The following is a 19,706-nucleotide window of genomic DNA, read 5'->3' as shown; positions in this document are numbered from 1 at the left end:
ACAAACCTCAGGATAATTTGTTTTCCAATGGTTTTGGCTTAAAGTTCTGGTTTGGCATTGGTTTTTTAACAACTAACAGCTGTAGGCAATTTTCACACAGAATAAAGACATCAATAAGGCTGAGAGTGGAATTTTCTCCCTTATGAATACAGAACAATGAGCTGTCTTCAAGATGTACATGGAGCTGCCACCACACAGGCTCTGGCTTGGGTCTCATTTGGGGAGGCTGACAGATATAATTGAAAGGACCACGGAGGCAGGTGCCCCGAGGGGACTAGCTCTGTCCACCAGCTTCTCTACCACTGAGGAGGCCTTTGTCTATCAGCAACATCTGTTGACTTTGGTTTTAAAATACTTCAACTGGGAAATAATGCCAAGACCATCAATGCATCATTATTGCCTTTCATGACAGCCATGATGATACATGATTCACTGCCCATCCCTGGGAAAGGACGGCGTCCCTCCACCCATCCCAATGACCTCAGGCTCGGCCATGTGATTTGTGGTGTCAGTCCCTACAGAAGGATGATATGTCCTTGCCCCTATGAATTCGGGAGTGGTAATGTGATCTGTGTAGGCCAAGGGAACGTGTGCTGAAGTGACACATGTCATTTCCAAGCATAAGCTTAGAGCCTGAGAAGTTCACCATGTCTCTCTTTCCTCTGCCACCAGGCCTGAGCCTTGATCTTGAGTAGACGATGGCACAGTGCAGAACCACAGCTGATCCACAGCAGACATGCAGCATCAATGATAGAGAGGCCACTGAGGTTTTGCTATCACAGGATAAACCAGCTGCAGATGACCAAGACACCCATTAACGCTGAACCCTTCCACTACTCTTTTCACTTTTAATCCCTCCTGACCACTCACCTCTGCCAAGAGGTCTTCCCTGACCACCCTCCTCATCCATCATGTCCTATATCCCACAACAGTCACACATAACCTATGCAGAGATGTGTGTGCTTCTTGCCTTGGTGCATTATACCTCTCAATTGAACTATGGAAACTGGCAGCAATTTGGGAGCAGGTTCTAATTTTCCATTTTGAACCTCCTCACTAATATGTAGAACAGAGTTCTGTGTGCAGTGGAAATGGGAGAAGGTAGAGATTCCTGATGGAGAAGGCAATGGCACCCCACTCCAATACTCTTGCCTGGAAAATCTCATGGACAGAGGAGCCTGGTGGGCTGCAGTCCATGGGGTCGCTAAGAGTCAGACATGACTGAGCAACTTCACTTTCACTTTTCACTTTTATGCATTGGAGAAGGAAATGGCAACCCACTCCAATGTTCTTGCCTGAAGAATCCCAGGGACGGGGGAGCCTGGTGGGCTGCCATCTATGAGGTCGCACAGAGTCGGACATGACTGAAGCGACTTGGCAGCAGAGATTCCTGAAACACTCCAAAATATTCAACATCCTCAACTGTAAACATGCTGCCAGGCATCACCTCTTTCTTTTCCCAACCAAGTTTGGTAATCAGCTCATTAATCCACTCAGGAGGCCAGAACTCAAACATCAGTTTCATAGTATTAATACTCGCCCTTCTTGGTTTATCTCATAAGAGAAGCTTATAGGTGAATTTTGGTTCATCAAAGCTGGAGTGACACAAGAGTTCAGTTGCTATCCCTGGAGGGCAGTGACACAGCCTACGATGTAAGACACGTAAAATGATAGCGGTCCCTAGTATCTGCTGAACAATATAAATGGTTTGATTAGAACTAACTCCATTACAAAATGTCAGATGCGATCAAAGAAGGATAGAGTCTCATGTAATATTCATTGAGTGCCTAGGAAGGGGCAGGTACTGGGCCATTCCCACTCTGCGTGATTCTCATTTAAACGTTACATCAAACCTAGCAAGTGTTTTTTCCCTTCCACTTTCCAGAATATAGGCTCAGAAAAGTCATAAGCTTTTTCCCTACTGATACAGATAATAAAGTCAGAGCAGTAATGTGAGCCAAAGTCTTCCTAATGTCCATGCCAGTGCCCCTGACCATACCATAATATCCTCTGAAATGCAGACTGGAAAGAAACACTACTTTGCAGATGCTTGAGAAGCTAAGTTGCAGAGAACACCTTTATCTCTTGATGAGTGGGCCCTACATAGATACATCTCTCACTTCAGTATAGTGGATTTTAAAATATGATAGCATCTATAAAAAGTTTCCCACAACAGTTATTATTGCAATCCCATCATTAGGCTAAATAATGATACTCTACTTAAGTAATAATGTCTTTCATCCAAGGATCAAGGACATGAGAGACAGTGTGACTAACTTTTTAAAAGACACTAATACTACACACTGGGAGTGGCAGGAAGCGTGAGGGAATCCCAGGAGGTGTCAGATGAAGGAAATATTTGTGCATACAAGCATCTCAGGCTGGGACAGGAGGAACTAGAAAGGGCAACTTAGGAGGCAGTAGGGCTGTATATCTGAAGAACTAAAGATCTAAATCTCTCCATTTAAGCACCAGCAAACCCTCTGAGGCAGTGATGCTACCCTTCTTCCTTCTCCTCTACAGGCTCAGTGCTGACAGGAGGGGCACAGATGGGGGCTGTTTCACCAAAGATAAGGCAAGACTGTGTCCAAAGAAACTGTCCACATCCTCTCCCCTTCCTCCGGCTCCCAACCACCCCTGGGATGAAGACTGAGACTCACCACGAGTTCACTGAACATGACATCCAGCTCCTCCACAGGGGGCATGGGTAACGCAGGCTCCATGGTCTGAAGCGCAAAGTTGCTATCATTTCGCAGCCGATATGTGATTTCTGGGTGATCATTGTTTCGGAAACAGCAGAAGATGAATGAAATCCCCCGTCCACCTCTCTTCCTTGGGGCCATAGCTGAATTCTGTTTTATTTCTTGACTGATTAAACTCTGCCAAAAGAAGATATAACAGAGTTAAGACTACAAAACTGGATTATATATATATATATATTTCAAGACAGACCAATTCACCAAAGAGCCCCATGTACTGAAGGCAAAGTCAAAAGGAGCTGACGGCTGGAGACAACGTCCACAGGACATAGAGGACAAGCCCAGGAGGGTCTGGGGGGCCAGCTGAGCAGAGAGCACATGTCCTTCTAGTCACACGTTGAATGTTTCCTATGACCCACTGCTGAGCAAACAGTACCACCCCAGCCACCCTACGCCCCAGCATTTGCTCCAATCACACTGGGTCTTGACCATGCTTTGCACATCACCTGCTCTTTCCTGCCAACCCATACCGGTATTGTTAACCCCTGCAGGAATGACCTTCTCTTCCTTGCCACCTAGAAGATTTCTTACTCATCCTGTAGGGTTTGACTGCAATTTCTCCTTTACCATCCTCAAGTAGAATTAATAATACATATGCTAAGGCACATCTACCTATTCCAGCTCTTGTCACAGTCTAAGTTCCTCAGCAGTGTGTCTTCAAGTTAGACCAGGATAACTAAAAGCGGGAGGGAAGGACTCTGCGTTAAGCAACTTGGTGGCCCTAGTGCTCCACGCAGCACCAGGAAGACAGAAGGCGCTTGGTTAATGTTTATTGTGTTGAATAAATTCATAACAAATGGGGAGTGACTTAACATGAGCTAGGAGGGTCAGAGATTTCCAAACAGAAAAGATCAAATAAGTTCACTGATAGAGAGATGGCTGACTAAATTATAGTATACTCACATAAGAGAATCTAACACACTCACTAAAAAGAATGAGGCATCTATGCACATAGATATGAAAAAAAAATGCTCAAGATGCTATGTGATGTATATGCTACATACTACAGGATTGCATATTTTAAAGCACTTATAAATACATGTAAGAAATGTTATCAGCAGTAACCTCCAAAATAAAAAGAGGGGATTGGAGAACTACCTTTCACTTCATATCCTTTCAAATTTGAATTTTTACCATAAAAACACTGCAGAATTTTAATCACTGCACAGTCTTTTTTAAGCCACAATTATGTGTATGATCCTAGAAAAATTTCTAAGTTATATTGTCAAGTGAAGAAAAGCAACTCAAAGAAAAATGTGTATAACATGTCCCATAATGTCTTTTTAAAATGATATTACACAAAAACCTAAATAATTTACATGTAAATACATAGCAAAAGGCCTGGAAAAATACACAGTAATTTCCTAACTCTGAGAGATGAGAGGGATGGGGAATAGGCAAGAATGGAAACATACTTTCTGTGAGAGAGAGATATATATATGTGTGTTTGTGTGTATATATATATACACACATATATACACACATTTATGATGAGAGCATATTCATGTATAACTGCAGTAGACTTTCAATTTTTAAAGAGAGATGGGGTTGAAAGGGGAAAAAAAGGTGGACTATGAATTGACCCTTGATGAGCTGGAAAGGCAGAGGAGGAGAGCTACATCTGTGCCGGGAAGATGTGGAGAACACAGGCATGGAGTCCAGGGAGGAGCCACAGGGAGTGAAAGCACAGAGGAGGGCTGGTGTGGAGAAGCTGCAGCCCAGGCTAAGAGTCTGGATTTACCCCATGAGCAATTTTGAGTCATACTTAAATGCCCCACCCACCCTACTCTACTTTCGTGGAAAAAAAAAAAAGTAGAGAAAGCAGATGTGGTTGGGTCTTGATGACTCTCATAGTTCAAAGCTGTGGGCAGGTGACCTTGCTGGAGAAGCTACAGTGACCGCTGAGCACCAGAGAGTGCACTGCAGATGATCAGACAATGTATTCACGTCCCCGACCAGAAAGAAATGCAGCACTGCTGAGACACAGAGCTAACACTACTGCTGAGACACAGAGCAGGCACTTCTCAAGATGGGAGAAAAACCTGAGGGTGAGGCAGAGGCCAGCAACTATCCTCTCAAATGATTTCTAGGAGCAGCTCCATAGCAACAGGATCAGAGCTGTGTCACACGCCACCCTCCCCACCCCTGAGTGAATTTAAAACCAATGGGAAGAAGCTATAAGGAGACATAAGGAAGAATTTTCCAATGTCTATGGTTGCGGTAGGATGGAAGTGAGGAGTCCCTGGCTCCACTGTCTTCAGACTAGAGTTCAGTTCAGTTCAGTCGCTCAGTCGTGTCCGACTCTTTGCGACCCCATGAACCGCAGCACGACAAGCCTCCCTGTCCATCACCAACTCCCCGAGTCCACCCAAACCCATGTCCATTGAGTCCGTGATGCCATCCAACCATCTCATCCTCTGTCGTCCCCTTCTCCTCCTGCCCTCAATCTTTCCCAGCATCAGGGTCTTTTCCAATGAGTCAGCTCTTTGCATCAGGTGGCCAAAATATTGGAGTTTCAGTTTCAAAATCAGTCCTGCCGATGAACACCCAGGACTGATCTCCTTTAGGATGGACTGGTTGGATCTCCTTGCAGTCCAAGGGACTCTTCAAAGACTTTTCTCCAACACCACAGTTCAAAAGCATCAATTCTTTGGTGCTCAGCCCTCTTTATAGTCCAACTCTCACATCCGTACATGACCACTGGAAAAACCATACCCTTGACTAGACGGACCTTTGTTGGCAAAGTAATATCTCTGCTTTTTATTTTTTTTTTTTTTTATTTAATTTTACAATATTGTATTGGTTTTGCCATATATCAAAATGAATCTGCCACAGGTACACATGTGTTCCCCATCCTGAACCCTCCTCCCTCCTCCCTCCCCATACCATCCCTCCGGGTCATCCCAGTGCACCAGCCCCAAGCATCCAGTATCGTGCATCGAACCTGGACTGGTGACTCATTTCATATATGATATTATACATATTTCAATGCCATTCTCCCAAGTCATCTCACCCTCTCCCTCTCCCACAGAGTCCAAAAGACTGTTCTATACATCAGTGTCTCTTTTGCTGTCTCGTACACAGGGTTATTGTTACCATCTTTCTAAATTCCATATATATGCGTTAGTATACTGTATTGGTGTTTTTCTTTCTGGCTTACTTCACTCTGTATAATAGGCTCCAGTTTCATCCACCTCATTAGAACTGATTCAAATGTATTCTTTTTAATGGCTGAGTAATACTCCATTGTGTATATGTACCACAGCTTTCTTATCCATTCATCTGCTGATGGACATCTAGGTTGCTTCCGTGCCCGGGCTATTATAAACAGTGCTGCGATGAACACTGGGGTACACGTGTCTCTTTCCCTTCTGGTTTCCTCAGTGTGTATGCCCAGCAGTGGGATTGCTGGGTCATATGGCAGTTCTATTTCCAGTTTTTTAAGGAATCTCCACACTGTTCTCCATAGTGGCTGTACTAGTTTGCATTCCCACCAACAGTGTAAGAGGGTTCCCTTTTCTCCACATCCTCTCCAGCATTTATTGCTTGTAGACTTTTGGATCACAGCCATTCTGACTGGTATGAAATGGTACCTCATAGTGGTTTTGATTTGCATTTCTCTGATAATGAGTGATGTTGAGCATCTTGTCATGTGTTTGTCAGCCATCTGTATGTCTTCTTTGGAGAAATGTCTGTTTAGTTCTTTGGCCCATTTTTTGATTGGGTCATTTATTTTTCTGGAATTGAGCTGTAGGAGTTGCTTGTATATTTTTGAGATTAGTTGTTTGTTGCTTCATTTGCTATTATTTTCTCCCATTCTGAAGGCTGTCTTTTTACCTTGCTTATAGTTTCCTTTGTTGTGCAGAAGCTTTTAAGTTTAATTAGGTCCCATTTGTTTATTTTTGCTTTTATTTCCAATATTCTGGGAGGTGGGTCATAGAGGATCCTGCTGTGATGTATGTCAGAGAGTGTTTTGCCTATGTTCTCCTCTAGGAGTTTTATAGTTTCTGGTCTTATGTTTAGGTCTTTAATCATTTTTGAGTTTATTTTTGTGTATGGTGTTAGAAAGTGCTCTAGTTTCATTCTTTTACAAGTGGTTGACCAGTTTTCCCAGCACCACTTGTTCAAGAAATTGTCTTTAATCCATTGTATATTCTTGCCTCCTTTGTCAAAGATAAGGTGTCCATATGTGCGTGGATTTATCTCTGGGCTTTCTTCTCTGCTTTTTAATATGCTATCTAGGTTGGTCATAACTTTCCTTCCAAGAAGTAAGCGTCTTTTAATTTCATGGCTGCAGTCACCATCTGCAGTGATTCTGGAGCCCAGAAAAATAAAGTCTGACACTGTTTCCCCATCTATTTTCCCATGAAGTGATGGGACCGGATGCCATAATCTTCGATTTTTGAATGTTGAGCTTTAAGCCAACTTTTTCACTCTCCTCTTTCATTTTCATCAAGAGGCTTTTTAGTTCTTCTTCTCTTTCTGCCATAAGGGTGGTGTCATCTGCATATCTGAGGTTATTGATATTTCTCCCGGCAATCTTGATTCCAGCTTGTGCTTCCTCCAGCCCAGTGTTTCTCTTGATGTACTCTGCATATAAGTTAAATAAGCAGGGTGACAATATACAGCCTTGATATACTCCTTTTCCTATTTGGACTAGAGTTACCTGTTAGAAATGCCTAAAGGGTAAGGTACCCCAACTCTCAGATGGGAGAGGGGAGAGAAATCAGAGATTTTCAGTAGGTATTGATTTGAGCTTCTCACTCCAGCTTCAATTTCAGCAGTTCTGCTTTTAACCTTTTGGATATTGACATATTATCTTATAAAAACATCCTGTGGCTACTCACTGCAATTATAAGAACATGTAAAGGTCACACAACAGCCTCCAAGGGGCATTACAATCTGGCTTCTGACCATCCCTCCCCTGACCCCGTCATGTAGAGCTCTTTGTATGAGTCATTGCACTTCAACTATGCTGGCCATGCTGACTCCTGCCTTGGGGCCTTTGTATCAGCCTTGAACCTTTGTATCAACCCTTGAACCATATCCTTGACAAGCATGTTCTGGCCACACCTATGCATGGCTGATTCTTCTCATCATTAAGGCCTCAGCATGATTTCACTTTCTCAGGAAGCCAACCCAACCACTCTATCTGCCACAGTCCTGTGCAATGCTCCCATCACTCTCTGTCTCTTTACCCTGTCTGAAGACCTTCAGGGCAAGTATCACCATTTCAAATTATCCTATGTGGTTATTTCATGGGGCAGGGCCTTGCACATATTGTTCACTGCTGTGCCCTCAGTACATAATACTACATGGGACACATGGATATGTCTCACATATTTAACTAGAAGAACAGTCAACTTTTACATAAAATTTCATTTAAACAAAGAACATTATTTAAAAAAAAAAATGTTTAGACTATGAGACATGCAGATGCAAGTCAAGGAGTCCTGAAGCTGTATGTGTAAGATTTAAATTAAAAAAAAAAAAGAAATGTATCCATACATTATTTACACAATTAAAAATAAAAGTGTACACACAAAAGACCAGAAGCCTGTGTGTTGACATTTAACAATGGTTAATTCTGCATAATGAAGAAAGGGATGAACTTTGTTCTTGTCCAACTTATGGACTTATGGTGTCTCTTCCAAATTACAGAATCCAATTCCAGAATCTGTCACCAGCTTTTCTTGATTGTGTCATTAATACAATGATGCAAACTTGGCTGAAAATTCTCACCAATAACTATGATTTGAAAACACTTCTAGAGAAACCCTCCATTCACTTAAGGGATAGTGGCCTCCAAAAGCTAGCAACTGGAAGTCTCTGAGTTGGGAAGGGAGAAAAGAGGTTAAGAGCAAAGTATCTGTCACAGAGCCTATATGATGACCTAATAAAGACCTCGCTGAGATACCTAATATTTCATTCTGTTGAAGCAGACATCTCCTGGCTTAGGAAGTACCTGTACAAGGTCCTATGAGCCATACGTAGTACCTTGGATTCCCTTGGTAAACGTGTATTAGTATCTACTATATACCAGGCATGACAGTAGGTACCTAAGGATACAGAAGGGAAGCGGTGATTAGGAGCTTCTAATCCCGTGGGAGAGAGAGCTTGAGGGTGCTTAGCTGCTCAGTCATGTACAACTCTGCGACCCATGGACTACAGCCCACTAGGCTTCTCTGTCCATGGGATTCTCCGGGCAAGAATACTGGAGTGGGTTGCCATGCCGTCCTCCAGGGGATCTTCCTGACACAGGGATTGAACCCACATCTGTGTCTCCTGCACTGCAGGCGGATTCTTTACCCACAGAGCCATTGAGGAAGCCCCGAGAGAGAGCAGTGCTCCAATTAATTATAACAAAATTAATATGACATATCATATAGTACATGCTATGTAATAAAGCATGAACACTGTAGGGGAGAAATTGGTCCCTGATGCTTGTGGGGAATTTTGACAGATATCAGAAAGCAGAGCATTTAGACAGACTGAACAGTGCCAAGAAAAGCATGAGTTGGGAAGGGGCAAGGAGTACACAGGAAGTGAGGGGTGGTACATACAGCACAGGTATAACATCTTCTGAGAGCTGAGCCCTGGAGGGCTCAAAACCCACCAATGGCTCCCAACACCATTCTAAATTGGCTTTCAGTGCACCATCAAATCCAAATCCAACTCACTGCTTCTGTTTTTTTTTTTACTTCCTTAAAAGTATCCTAGGGACTTTCCTGGTGATCCAGTGATTAAGACTCCATGCTTCCAACACAGGGGGTGTGGGTTTGATCCCTGGTCAGGGAACTAAGATCCCACATGCCAAAAAAAAATTAAAAGCATAAAAAAATAAGATAAAAAGTATGCTACACTTAGCCAACAGACAGCTTTCCATGCCCCATAAACATCTCGCCCTCCCATTTTCTTCTATCCAGGTGGTTCACTCACTTCCTCTGCCCTTCCCTTTGTCGACTGTATCCCCAGGCTGACAGTACCAGTCCTGAGAGCACTCAGTGCAGGTAGCCTCATCCACTGCTGGTGGTAGACGAAATCTGGTTCAACATTTCCAAGGGCAATTTACCAAGGACTTGGAATGGTCACAATTTTTGACTGAGAGTTTCTACTTTTGGAAATATATTCTAAGGATATATTCAAAGATACAATCAAAGGTGTTTTCACAAAAATTATCTCAAACCATGATCTTTAAGAGCAAATAAACAAGGGCATAGAATAGACGCTAGTGATAGAGAACTATGTGAAGAGTAAACGAGTTATGGTACAACTAGTTGGTAGACCACAATCCAGTCCTTTGCAACAGAATATTTACTACAAGGATGTATCATACAGCACAGGGGATATAGCCAATATTTTATAAAAACTATGAAAGGAATATAATCTATAAAAATTCTGAATCACTGTTATATACCACCTGCAAATCAACTATAACTTAAAAAATTAAAAAGTATATTTAATGACATGCAAATCCTTAGAATATATGAAATAAAGAATAAGTAGGTATACACCGTCTCATTTATGTACAAAAAAGAACTATACAGGAGCAGGGGGCAAGGACAAGAGAAATACACCAAATATGAGCTGCAGTTAGCGCATGTCAGCTGTGTGGATTACTCTTAAAAAACCCAAAAAGTCTTGTATTCTCCAGTTGTTCTCAAAATTAAGATATACTACTTTCATAATTGATAAAACAGGATAAGATTTTTTTAAACCATTTTATATGACTATTAATGTGACAGAGGAGGGGAGTATGTGTATACAAAAATGTTCCCATCAAAAACTTCTAAGTTATGGTGATCTACATACCAGCTTCTCAAACTATCTGTGGTGAAGGATGGTGTTCTCACCAGTCTGTTATGAACATATATTTGTAAAATATGGTACAATATTTCAGCAATGTCAAACTGCTCTAAGGCTCCCTCAAAGTGTGCAATTCTTGCACTTTGTTAACCAGCACGGGTAGGCAGCAATGGCACTGATGTACACCAGGAGATGGGAAATAAGACTTACTAAACTGTAAGTGTTCATGTTTGTCTCTTGTGTGTGTCTTCAGGGTAGGAATCACATCCCATTCAAGTGTCCTACATACCCTACCACTCCCAGTCCATAAACTGAAGGCTCTTGGGAGGCTCCTGTCCAGGTCTGACTATACACACATGTGTGTATGAGGGACTGTGGGAGGCAGTGTCCAGGCTATTCAGAGACAAGGTTAAGAAACAAAAGCAGGTGAAGACCAACTCATGAAGGGCCACAGGACCAGGCTCAGCCCTCAAGTTCACTGGCAGGCAGTCTTGCTAACCTACCCATTTGAACACAGTCTTGGCCCTGTTAGCATTTTGAGATCTCCACTATAGACAGTCAACAGGTAAGGTAATTTGTGGTCTGGGTCTTTCTTTCCCCACTGAAAAGTCAACTCCATAGGGGAAAGTGCCCATGGCGTGTGCTGCACCTCACATGGGTAGGAGGGCAACCACTGTATTTGAGAAATGAATAAAGAGGGCAGTTACTTTACTTGAGCATTTTACAAGTTGTTTCACTTAAACCTAAATTATGTCAATAATACATTCTGGCGATATTGAAAAGGGGCGCAGAGGAAACATTAAGATCTAAAAAAAGTCCATCCAAAGCATTTTTCAAGTTAAAAAAAAAATGCCAATAGTTCTATAAACAAAAGAATATTAAGGAGTCTTGGCTAGTTTCTAAGATGAGTAATAAGATATAGAGCCCATTACATCTAAGGGCCTAACTGAAGTCATTTTAATAAGGACAAATACTGCCTTTGATAGGTGATTTGTGTTTAAAAGTCTCAGTAAAGCCCAAAGACCAAGTTTTTATGCTGGCTCCTCTGTGGAAGGAAAAAGGGATGAAAGTAAGAGAAAATGCCTTTAGGGAGCTTATTTGATTTGAAGGAAGCAGGGGGGGAAAAATCAAGTGAAGTAAAACATAATTACTAATTTTGATTAGTATTATAGGGGATGCCAGAAGAAAATGAAAGAAAATGGTGGTGATGGTGTTGGTGGGAGGGGACAGCTACTTTAGCAACTGTGATCTGAGAGGGGGCATTTAAACTGAGGCCTGATGGATAAATGGGACCAGCTCTGCGGTGTGTCAGGGAAGAGGACTCCAGGCTGCAAGAGTGTGAGCAGATATACCCTGGGCAGGTGGAGACCTTGGCACATTTGAGTCAAGAAGGAAGATAAGTGGGGCTGGAGCATAGTGGGTAACAGGAGTGCCATTGAGAGAGACTAGGCTGCAGAGGGCAGGGGCCCAGACCGTAGGGCTTCATACAGTGGAGTCAGGGGTCTGGGATTTTTCTCAGCACATCATAAATCCGACTTGTCACTTAGTTCTGCAGTGTCTCCTGGATGTGGTCCAACTTCCTGGGCTGGACCACAGGACCCTCCATGGCCTGCCATTGCCTCCTCTATTTCTACCTCTCCTCCCACATTCTGAACGCTGTGCACCCCACGCCCAGCCCACTGTCCACAGCAGCAGTTTCACCTCCAAGCCCATCTCTCCACAGTCCCATTAGCCTAGGTGTTCTCTTCCTTACCTATTCTCCACTTAACAGTCAAGATCTAATCCAGTACTGCTGCTTTTATGAGTCTTAAATGTCCCAGAGGCGATCACACATTTCTTTACACACCCCCAGCATCATATACATAGTTGAGTCTTTTTTTGGGTTGCTTTTTTAAAAAATACATGTCTGTTTCCCCCATGAAACTATGAGATCCTGAAGACAGGGACCAAGCTTCATTCAGTCCCTGGCACACAGTATATTCGCAATGTTTGCCGAATGCAAAAGCACAAATGCCTAAGTGAACAGATGGTCTCCTCTCTGAACTTCAGTAGGGTGCGACTGGGTGTTCTTCCCACAGTTGCCTCTAGATCTGCTTTTCACCACTGCCAAAGTATTTGAAGGCAATCAGATCACCAAGTGCTTTTTAGCTACTTGTCAAGATTTTTGATGCTGACAGTAGCCCCACAAACAGACTTCATCCTCGGGGGGAGGTGTTTACAGCTTCCTTAGAGTGAGAAATTTCTCTCTGGCTGAACTAGCTGGTACTTGATTTTTCTCCCCATCCTCAAGTAAACTCCACTGGAAACAGACCTGCTGATAGAATCTTACAGACATTTTCCACACTCCTTACTTTCAGTGAACACTTTGCCCAAGATGTATGCACTTACTCAGCTCTCATACATGAACCTCCTCAACAGGCCAGACTCATTGTGAGGTGTTCAAGAAATAGATGAAAAACCCTCAGAGATCAGGGAGGTCACACCTAGTTGGGACATTTAGAGAGCAGTGAAGTTGGTTTTTCTGTCTACTGAAGAGAAAATGTGCAGTTAATGAAACCAGGGACCTGTGTTTGTACATCTTGGCCCCCTTTTAATCAGATCAGCCTGAGGGAAAGGACTAATTCCACCATTTCAGCTGGGCCCTCAACCAGAACACATCTTCTCCTCTAAGCTTCTGGCACTGCTGCAGAGGGGAAGAGGGCACTTCTGGGACATCCAATGCGCAATCCATCTATAACATTACAGATGACTATTGCTATGCCATGCACAAGGAAGCAATTAAAAAGCTACTTAAGATTCTGGAGCAGGTGCATTTTGCTTAGCAAAGAATCAGAAATGCAATCCATCTGTGGCCTAGCTCAGAGTCATTTGTACTGTTCTTTACCAAAACAAACAAATCTCTCTATGTGATAACAGACAAAAAATGAGGGCCAAATTTTCAGGAATGTTGATGATGATTAAGATGACTGAAAAAAACAAAACCACTAGAGAACAAAAACAGTCCACAAGAAAACCCCCTTCAGTAGTTTTCCTTTGATAATGCCAAGTCACAATACATACGTAACATGGAAAGTTTGTTTTCCACAAAGCTGCACACGGACAGTACCCAACATATGGGGGGAACTGGAAGGTCATGTTGACAAATAGATTTACACGGATACATACATCATTCTGGGCTTCCCTGGTGGCTCAGATGGTAAAGAATCTGCCTGCAATGTGGGAGATGCAGGGTCAATCTCTGGGTCGGGAAGATCCCCTGGAGAAGGGAATGGCAACGCACTGCAGTACTTTTGCCTAAAGAATTCCATGGACAGAGGAGCCTGGTGAACTGCAGTCCACAAGGTCACAAAGAATCAGACACAACTGAGCAACTAATATTCTCACACTTTCATACATCACTCTAATTGGCTCATCAGGTACACGTGCCACACATGTATAAGATGGCTGAGGCTGCCACTGGCTAAGTTACCAACGTTTTCCTCTCATCAAAGTGGTTACAAGGGAAATAGCTTACCTGCTCAAGGAAGGGAAAAAAGGAGATGGCGAGCTCCTGTCTTCCATCAACTTGGTTAAACAGTTGAGAGTGTCTGCATGCACACATGAAGCGCAGTGGGGACTATGTATTTGAGCCCCATGTCTATTATTTTAATCAAGATGGACAGTATTTCACATTTAATTCTCCAATTATTCTTTTCCCAATAAAATATTGTCATTGTTTATTACAAATGGTTTCTGGAATTTCAGAAACAATGTCACAGGCATAAAAAGAAGGACAAGAAAAAAAGAAATTATGCCCCAAGAGCATTTTAAAGAGAAAAGTTAAGAAAACCCTCAGTTTTAATCATCGAACCTATTATTTTCAGAGCTGCAGTTTACCTCACATTTTGCAGAGGGCCCTAACATATGACTTGGGTTTCAGCAACATGTTAATGTTAACCCAAATTCTCTTATCAACAAGAATGTGAAGGGGAAAAATGGCTTTGCTTCTTTCCTTGGCCATCTCTCTCCCCTCTCACATTCCTCATGTCTGGTTTCATTTCCCAAGAACACCAGATGCCAAGTACTATTTGGAGCTTTAAAAAATAATGAGAGGCAGTCTAAAGGTTGTAGGAGAAACCTTTGAAAGAGAATGTGTTTTCCCTGTAAGTTTCAACATCCTCTGCACCAGGAAACGGAAAGGGTGTTTCTAGTGTGTCCAATGGAGGGACAGCCCTTCCCACACACTTGGTCCCAAAAGGGTGTTCTAATAGGCCACTTCTTGGATGGCTACTGGAAATTCACCCAGCACTCAGTCCTCTCAACCCAGTGACTTTTCTGAGACAAGAGAAGAACAATGAGGGCACCCCACCATGGATGGAGAAACCAAAATCCAAACATTCAAATAAGGCACAGGGACCCTGAAAACCCTCCCTGCCCACTGCGTAAGCAGGGCAGCAAAAGCCCAGCACACTCCCTCCTCTACGTTTGCCTGCATCAGTGTAGGTGTTGGGGTGGCGGAGGGCAGTAGTAATTGCAAAGTGGAAGCCAGAACCAGTCCCCTTCCTTCCCTACTTCCTCCTGAGATAAGGGAGGAAGGAACCCAAGTGAAGTCCATGCACACCCTCAAGCAGACCAAGCTTCAACCAGCACATAATTAACAGCCTTATTCCAGGCCCAAGCCATGGACTCCTGCCAGAAAACCACCCCTCCTCGTGTAAAGAGCAAAGGGAAGGACCTCCAGGTCTTCACCCTGAAGAGCTGGCAGTAACTACTCTGTCATGACTCAATACTTTAACCATGGGTTAGAGCATAAATCCCTAAAGCCCATATAACACATATCTCGAGCTAGGAAGTTTGTGCTGTTCACGTGACAGAAACTAGTCTGGAAGCCAGGACATCTCGTCTAGATCATCTGGGAGAAGAGCCAAACCAAGTGTCATAAGAGCTCCCCATCAAACAAAGCACAGCCTCGGCGGAGGGCCTGTGCCCGTGGGCCTGCTGACCTGTTGCTAGTCTGTGAGTAGAGTCAATAAACAAATTTAAATCCAAGCTGTAAGAAATGCAAATCATTTTCACCCTTGAGTTTCTATCTCCCTGCCTCTCAGGGACCCACTTAGAGTCTATAAAGACAAATTTAAATGTAGGGGTTATACACAAGAAGCTACAACTCAACAGCCAGCTTTATCACATCAAAGCTCTCTACTATTCCATGAAGCCAAGTTTTGCTTTCAGCGAATATGCAAAAGAATGCAACTTTCCTAAATCACCTAGCAGCTCTTTCAGCAACAGTATGACAGTAAGCTATCACAGTCGCCAGAAGAGTACTTGTGCATTTCAGGACACCAGCAATCACCTGTTGTCTATATGCTCTGGTCCTCTGCTGATCCAATTGAAATAACCCCCAAAGGTCAGAGTCCTCACCACTACAGGTCAATCTTGTTATTTAGTTGCTCAGTCATGTCCAACTCTTTGGGACCCCATGGACTGTAGCCCGCCAGGCTCCTCTGTTCATGGAATTTCCCAGGCAAGAATACTGGAGTCGGTTACCATTTTCTTCTCCAGGGTGATCTTTCTGACCTAAGGATTGAACCAGCATCTCCTGCATTGGCAGGTGGTTTCTTTACTGATGAGCCACCAGGGAAGCCCCACAGGTCAATAAAGAACCTCTTAACGTGTCTCCCCATTGAAATGACCATACTTTAGGTAGTTATGGTTTCAGACTTTCTCAAACAAGTAGCCAACCCTTTGGTGCCATCTACACAGAAAATGCAAATGATGTTAAAAAGACACCGTCCTAAAAGAACAACAGTACTAGGCATTTTTGGAAACAATGGAAATAATTCCAATAAATTCTGAGAGAGAAGAGGGTGGATAGATATATACAGTTGACTCTTGGACAACGAAGGGGTGAGGGGCTCTGATCCTCCACACTGTCGAAATTCTAAGCATTATTTACAGTTGGCCCTCTGTATACTCGGCTCCCCTGCATCCACGGTTCTGCACACGAGCATCCAACTAACTGCGGATCATCTAACACTGTAGTATTTACTGCTAAAACAACTCCATGGCCAAGTGGACCTGCGCAGTTCAAACCTGTGTTGTCTGAGGGTCAACTGCACTTGGTTTGAACAATTATGTTTTCCAAATCTTCAAGCCAAGTTTTATGTGATTTAGAGAGGATAAACTAGGGGTACTCTAAGCCAAGAATTCATGACACATCCTCCCAGTAATGTTAAGTCCTTTTCCCCAGTGAAGCTATAAGATGTGGTCCTCTGGAAAAGTGACTATTGCTACTGACCCTCATAGCCCCAAACCAGACGTTGTTCAATCTCACTCCTTCTCAAACTATATTTACCATCAAGGCCAAGTGTGGGTATAATTTTTATTTCTACATAAGCCTCCATGGAAAACAACGTCTCTTGGCATCGTAGGGAAACTACAGGTCTCTGGACTAAAAATTAAGAAATAAAAACTCGCCTAAAGGGTTTACATGTTTTCATGTTTCCTGAAAGCAAATTTTAAACCTCACTGAACACATTTCATCTTTTCATGTTCTTCTAACTACTTTTATGCCAAGATCACATGTGCAACAAGAGGAAATAAAACAAAACACCATGCAGAACAAAAGTTCTTGGTTAAAATTAGCCTCACTCTCTGGTAACTATTAAGAAACTCTCATCTTTTTCAAGGTAAATGTAGCTTTTGAGTTAGGGGAAAACAGATGAGCAGATACAATATGACAGGCAGCCGTGGAGTCACGACCTGGGTTCAGATACCCACTTAGACACATGTTTTGGCGAGTGACTTCAAAACAGACTTCAGCATCCTGAAGCCCTCTATAAATGTTTGATGGATTTTAAATGGACATCACAAAAGGAAGTGAGAACTACATTAAAAAGTTGGAAGGTGGGTTTATATTTGTTAGCTAGTGTTTGGTGGAACTATGTTAACCAGACTCCTCTCCCTGCCATTCCTGTGTGTATCAGCAGAACGAATTCCTGGAATGAGACGGATTTAATCTCTATAGGGCAGCTGTCACCACTGAATCAAGCGCTCTGCAGGTTAGTCAGCTTATCTGCAAATTGTGGGAAAGTCTCTGAGGGTTTGAGGGCAGCGTAGAAAAGGCATTTAAAAAATTAGCCTTCTTGTATATTTTGAAGCACTCAACAGGTTTAATATTTCAATCTAACCACGTACACAAAAGTTACCACACAGCACACCCAGCTGAGTCACCGCAACGACGCTGACATTTACAACACTGACCTGATTCCTCTTCACATTTTCTTCAATCACTGATCTCATCTATTTATTATTCTACTTGCGACATCTGAAGGCAGCCTGTCCGCCCAGGAAGGTCATTGTGAACCGGTCACCAAGGTAGAAAACCTTCTGCAAGCACCTGGGGCCACTGGCTTTCCCAGTGTTGCCTCAGAAAGAACACTCTGAACAAGTGTGAACACAGCCACAGTTTGCCATTATAGGTGTGAAAAATGTTTAAGGAAAGCTAAGTACACAGTGATTCTTGGGTTCCAAATTACAGTGTGGTGAGCTCTTTACTAGATAGATGCTGAGTCTCTCCACACCCCTGCTGCTCTGAGGGGCTCAGTTTGGGCCAGGCCAGCACCACACCTATGCTCGGGCTGTTCCTAATGAGTCCTGCTCATGATGAGGAGACAGCACCCACCCAGAAACAACGAATCAGATGATGGAACTGTATTATGAAAACTGAAACTCCCTTCAAAAGAAGTACCCTACCCTTCATAAAAATTCTACCTTTAAATTTTACATAATAATTCTTCAAGAGAGGTTTATGGAAAGATGATCATAAAAGCTTCCATGGAAGGCAAGTTCAGGGGTAGAAAGAAGGTAGTAAAGAGGCACTCTGGCCTCCAAGTGTTCAGGTCTTGTGTGGTTCTGGTGTGTGTGTGTGTGCATGTGTGTGTTAGTCACTCAATTGTGTCCAATTGTTTGCAAGCCCCTGGGCTGTAGTCTGCCAGGCTCTTCCATCCATGGGATTTCCCAGGCAAGAACACTGGACTGGGTTGCCATTTCCTTTTCCAGGGGATCTTCCCAACCCAGGGAATGAACCTGGGTCTCCTGCACTGCAGGCAGATTCTTTACCATCTGAGCCACCAGGGAAGCCTGGCTCTGGTGAGTGCTGTTCTTAAATCAGAACTGCCCAGCCCTTTGAGAGACACGCATGCTTCTAATGATGAGAAGTAAAGGCAGGAATTTCATGTCAGCCTATGAAACTAATGTTCAAAGACACAGTACTCAAAACACCTAGAGAAAAAAAGCTTTGACATAGGATTTCCCCAGTCTCCTTTCATGATAGGAAACTCCATAAGCACTTAGATGTACAACCTTCCAAAATCAGAACAAACATTTTTTATAACTGGGGTGGGAACAAGGCAGATGAGGGAGAAGACCAGTTTGGGGGGGAAAAAAAAAGGCAATAAAAAACCCTCTGCCCATCAATGGGCCATCTAATAATCAGAGAAGGGGGAAATCAATTGTATCACGATCTGGCAATTACTATTGTTGTTTCTAATGCACTTGCCCATTGATCCACAACTAAGAATTTCTAGATTCCATCAGTTCATTTCAGTTCAGTCGCTCAGTCATGTCCAACTCTTTGCAACCCCATGGACTGCCCCAATGCACCTAGATTCCACATGTAGGAATTAACCTACTGACATACTTACACACGACAGAGAAATATTAACAAGAATGTTCACTATAACATTATGACAAAAAGAAAACAGGGTTCATTACTTATAATAGAGAATATCTAATGTCCTTCAATGGAGAAGGCAATGGCACCCCACTCCAGTACTCTTGCCTGGAAAATCCCATTGACGGAGGAGCCTGGTAGGCTGCAGTCCATGGGGTCGCTAAGAGTCGGACACGACTGAGCAACTTCACTTTCACTTTTCTCTTTTCATGCACTGGAGAAGGAAATGGCGACCCACTCCAATATTCTTGCCAGAGAATCCCAGGGACGATGGAGCCTGGTGGGCTGCCATCTATGGGGTCGCACAGAGTCGGACACAACTGAAGCGACTTAGCATAGCATAGCATAGCAATGTCCTTCAAAGGGAGATTGTTTCAATAAATGATGGGGCATCCACAGTATAAATCACTGGTTCTCATACTCTGATA

General features: G+C 43.1%; 1 protein-coding gene across 3 annotated transcripts in view; it reads right to left on the bottom strand.

Annotated features, from left to right (window-relative positions):
- The window catches only part of DAAM1 (dishevelled associated activator of morphogenesis 1), a 182,840-nt gene that overhangs the window by 103,332 nt on the left and 59,802 nt on the right, over window positions 1-19,706 (bottom strand). For all 3 annotated transcript variants that reach the window (XM_055538224.1, XM_055538225.1, XM_055538226.1), the window contains exon 2: window positions 2,661-2,879. In XM_055538224.1, coding sequence (XP_055394199.1) covers window positions 2,661-2,843 — 183 coding nt within the window. In that variant the 5' untranslated portion in view covers window positions 2,844-2,879. The remainder of the gene's footprint in view (window positions 1-2,660; window positions 2,880-19,706) is intronic.

This window comes from Bubalus kerabau, chromosome 10 (assembly GCF_029407905.1).
Source record: "Bubalus kerabau isolate K-KA32 ecotype Philippines breed swamp buffalo chromosome 10, PCC_UOA_SB_1v2, whole genome shotgun sequence".
In the NCBI taxonomy this organism is placed as follows: Eukaryota; Metazoa; Chordata; class Mammalia; order Artiodactyla; family Bovidae; genus Bubalus; species Bubalus kerabau.
Note: the sequence above shows the minus strand (reverse complement) of the source record. Positions and strands in the feature narration are given on the sequence as shown.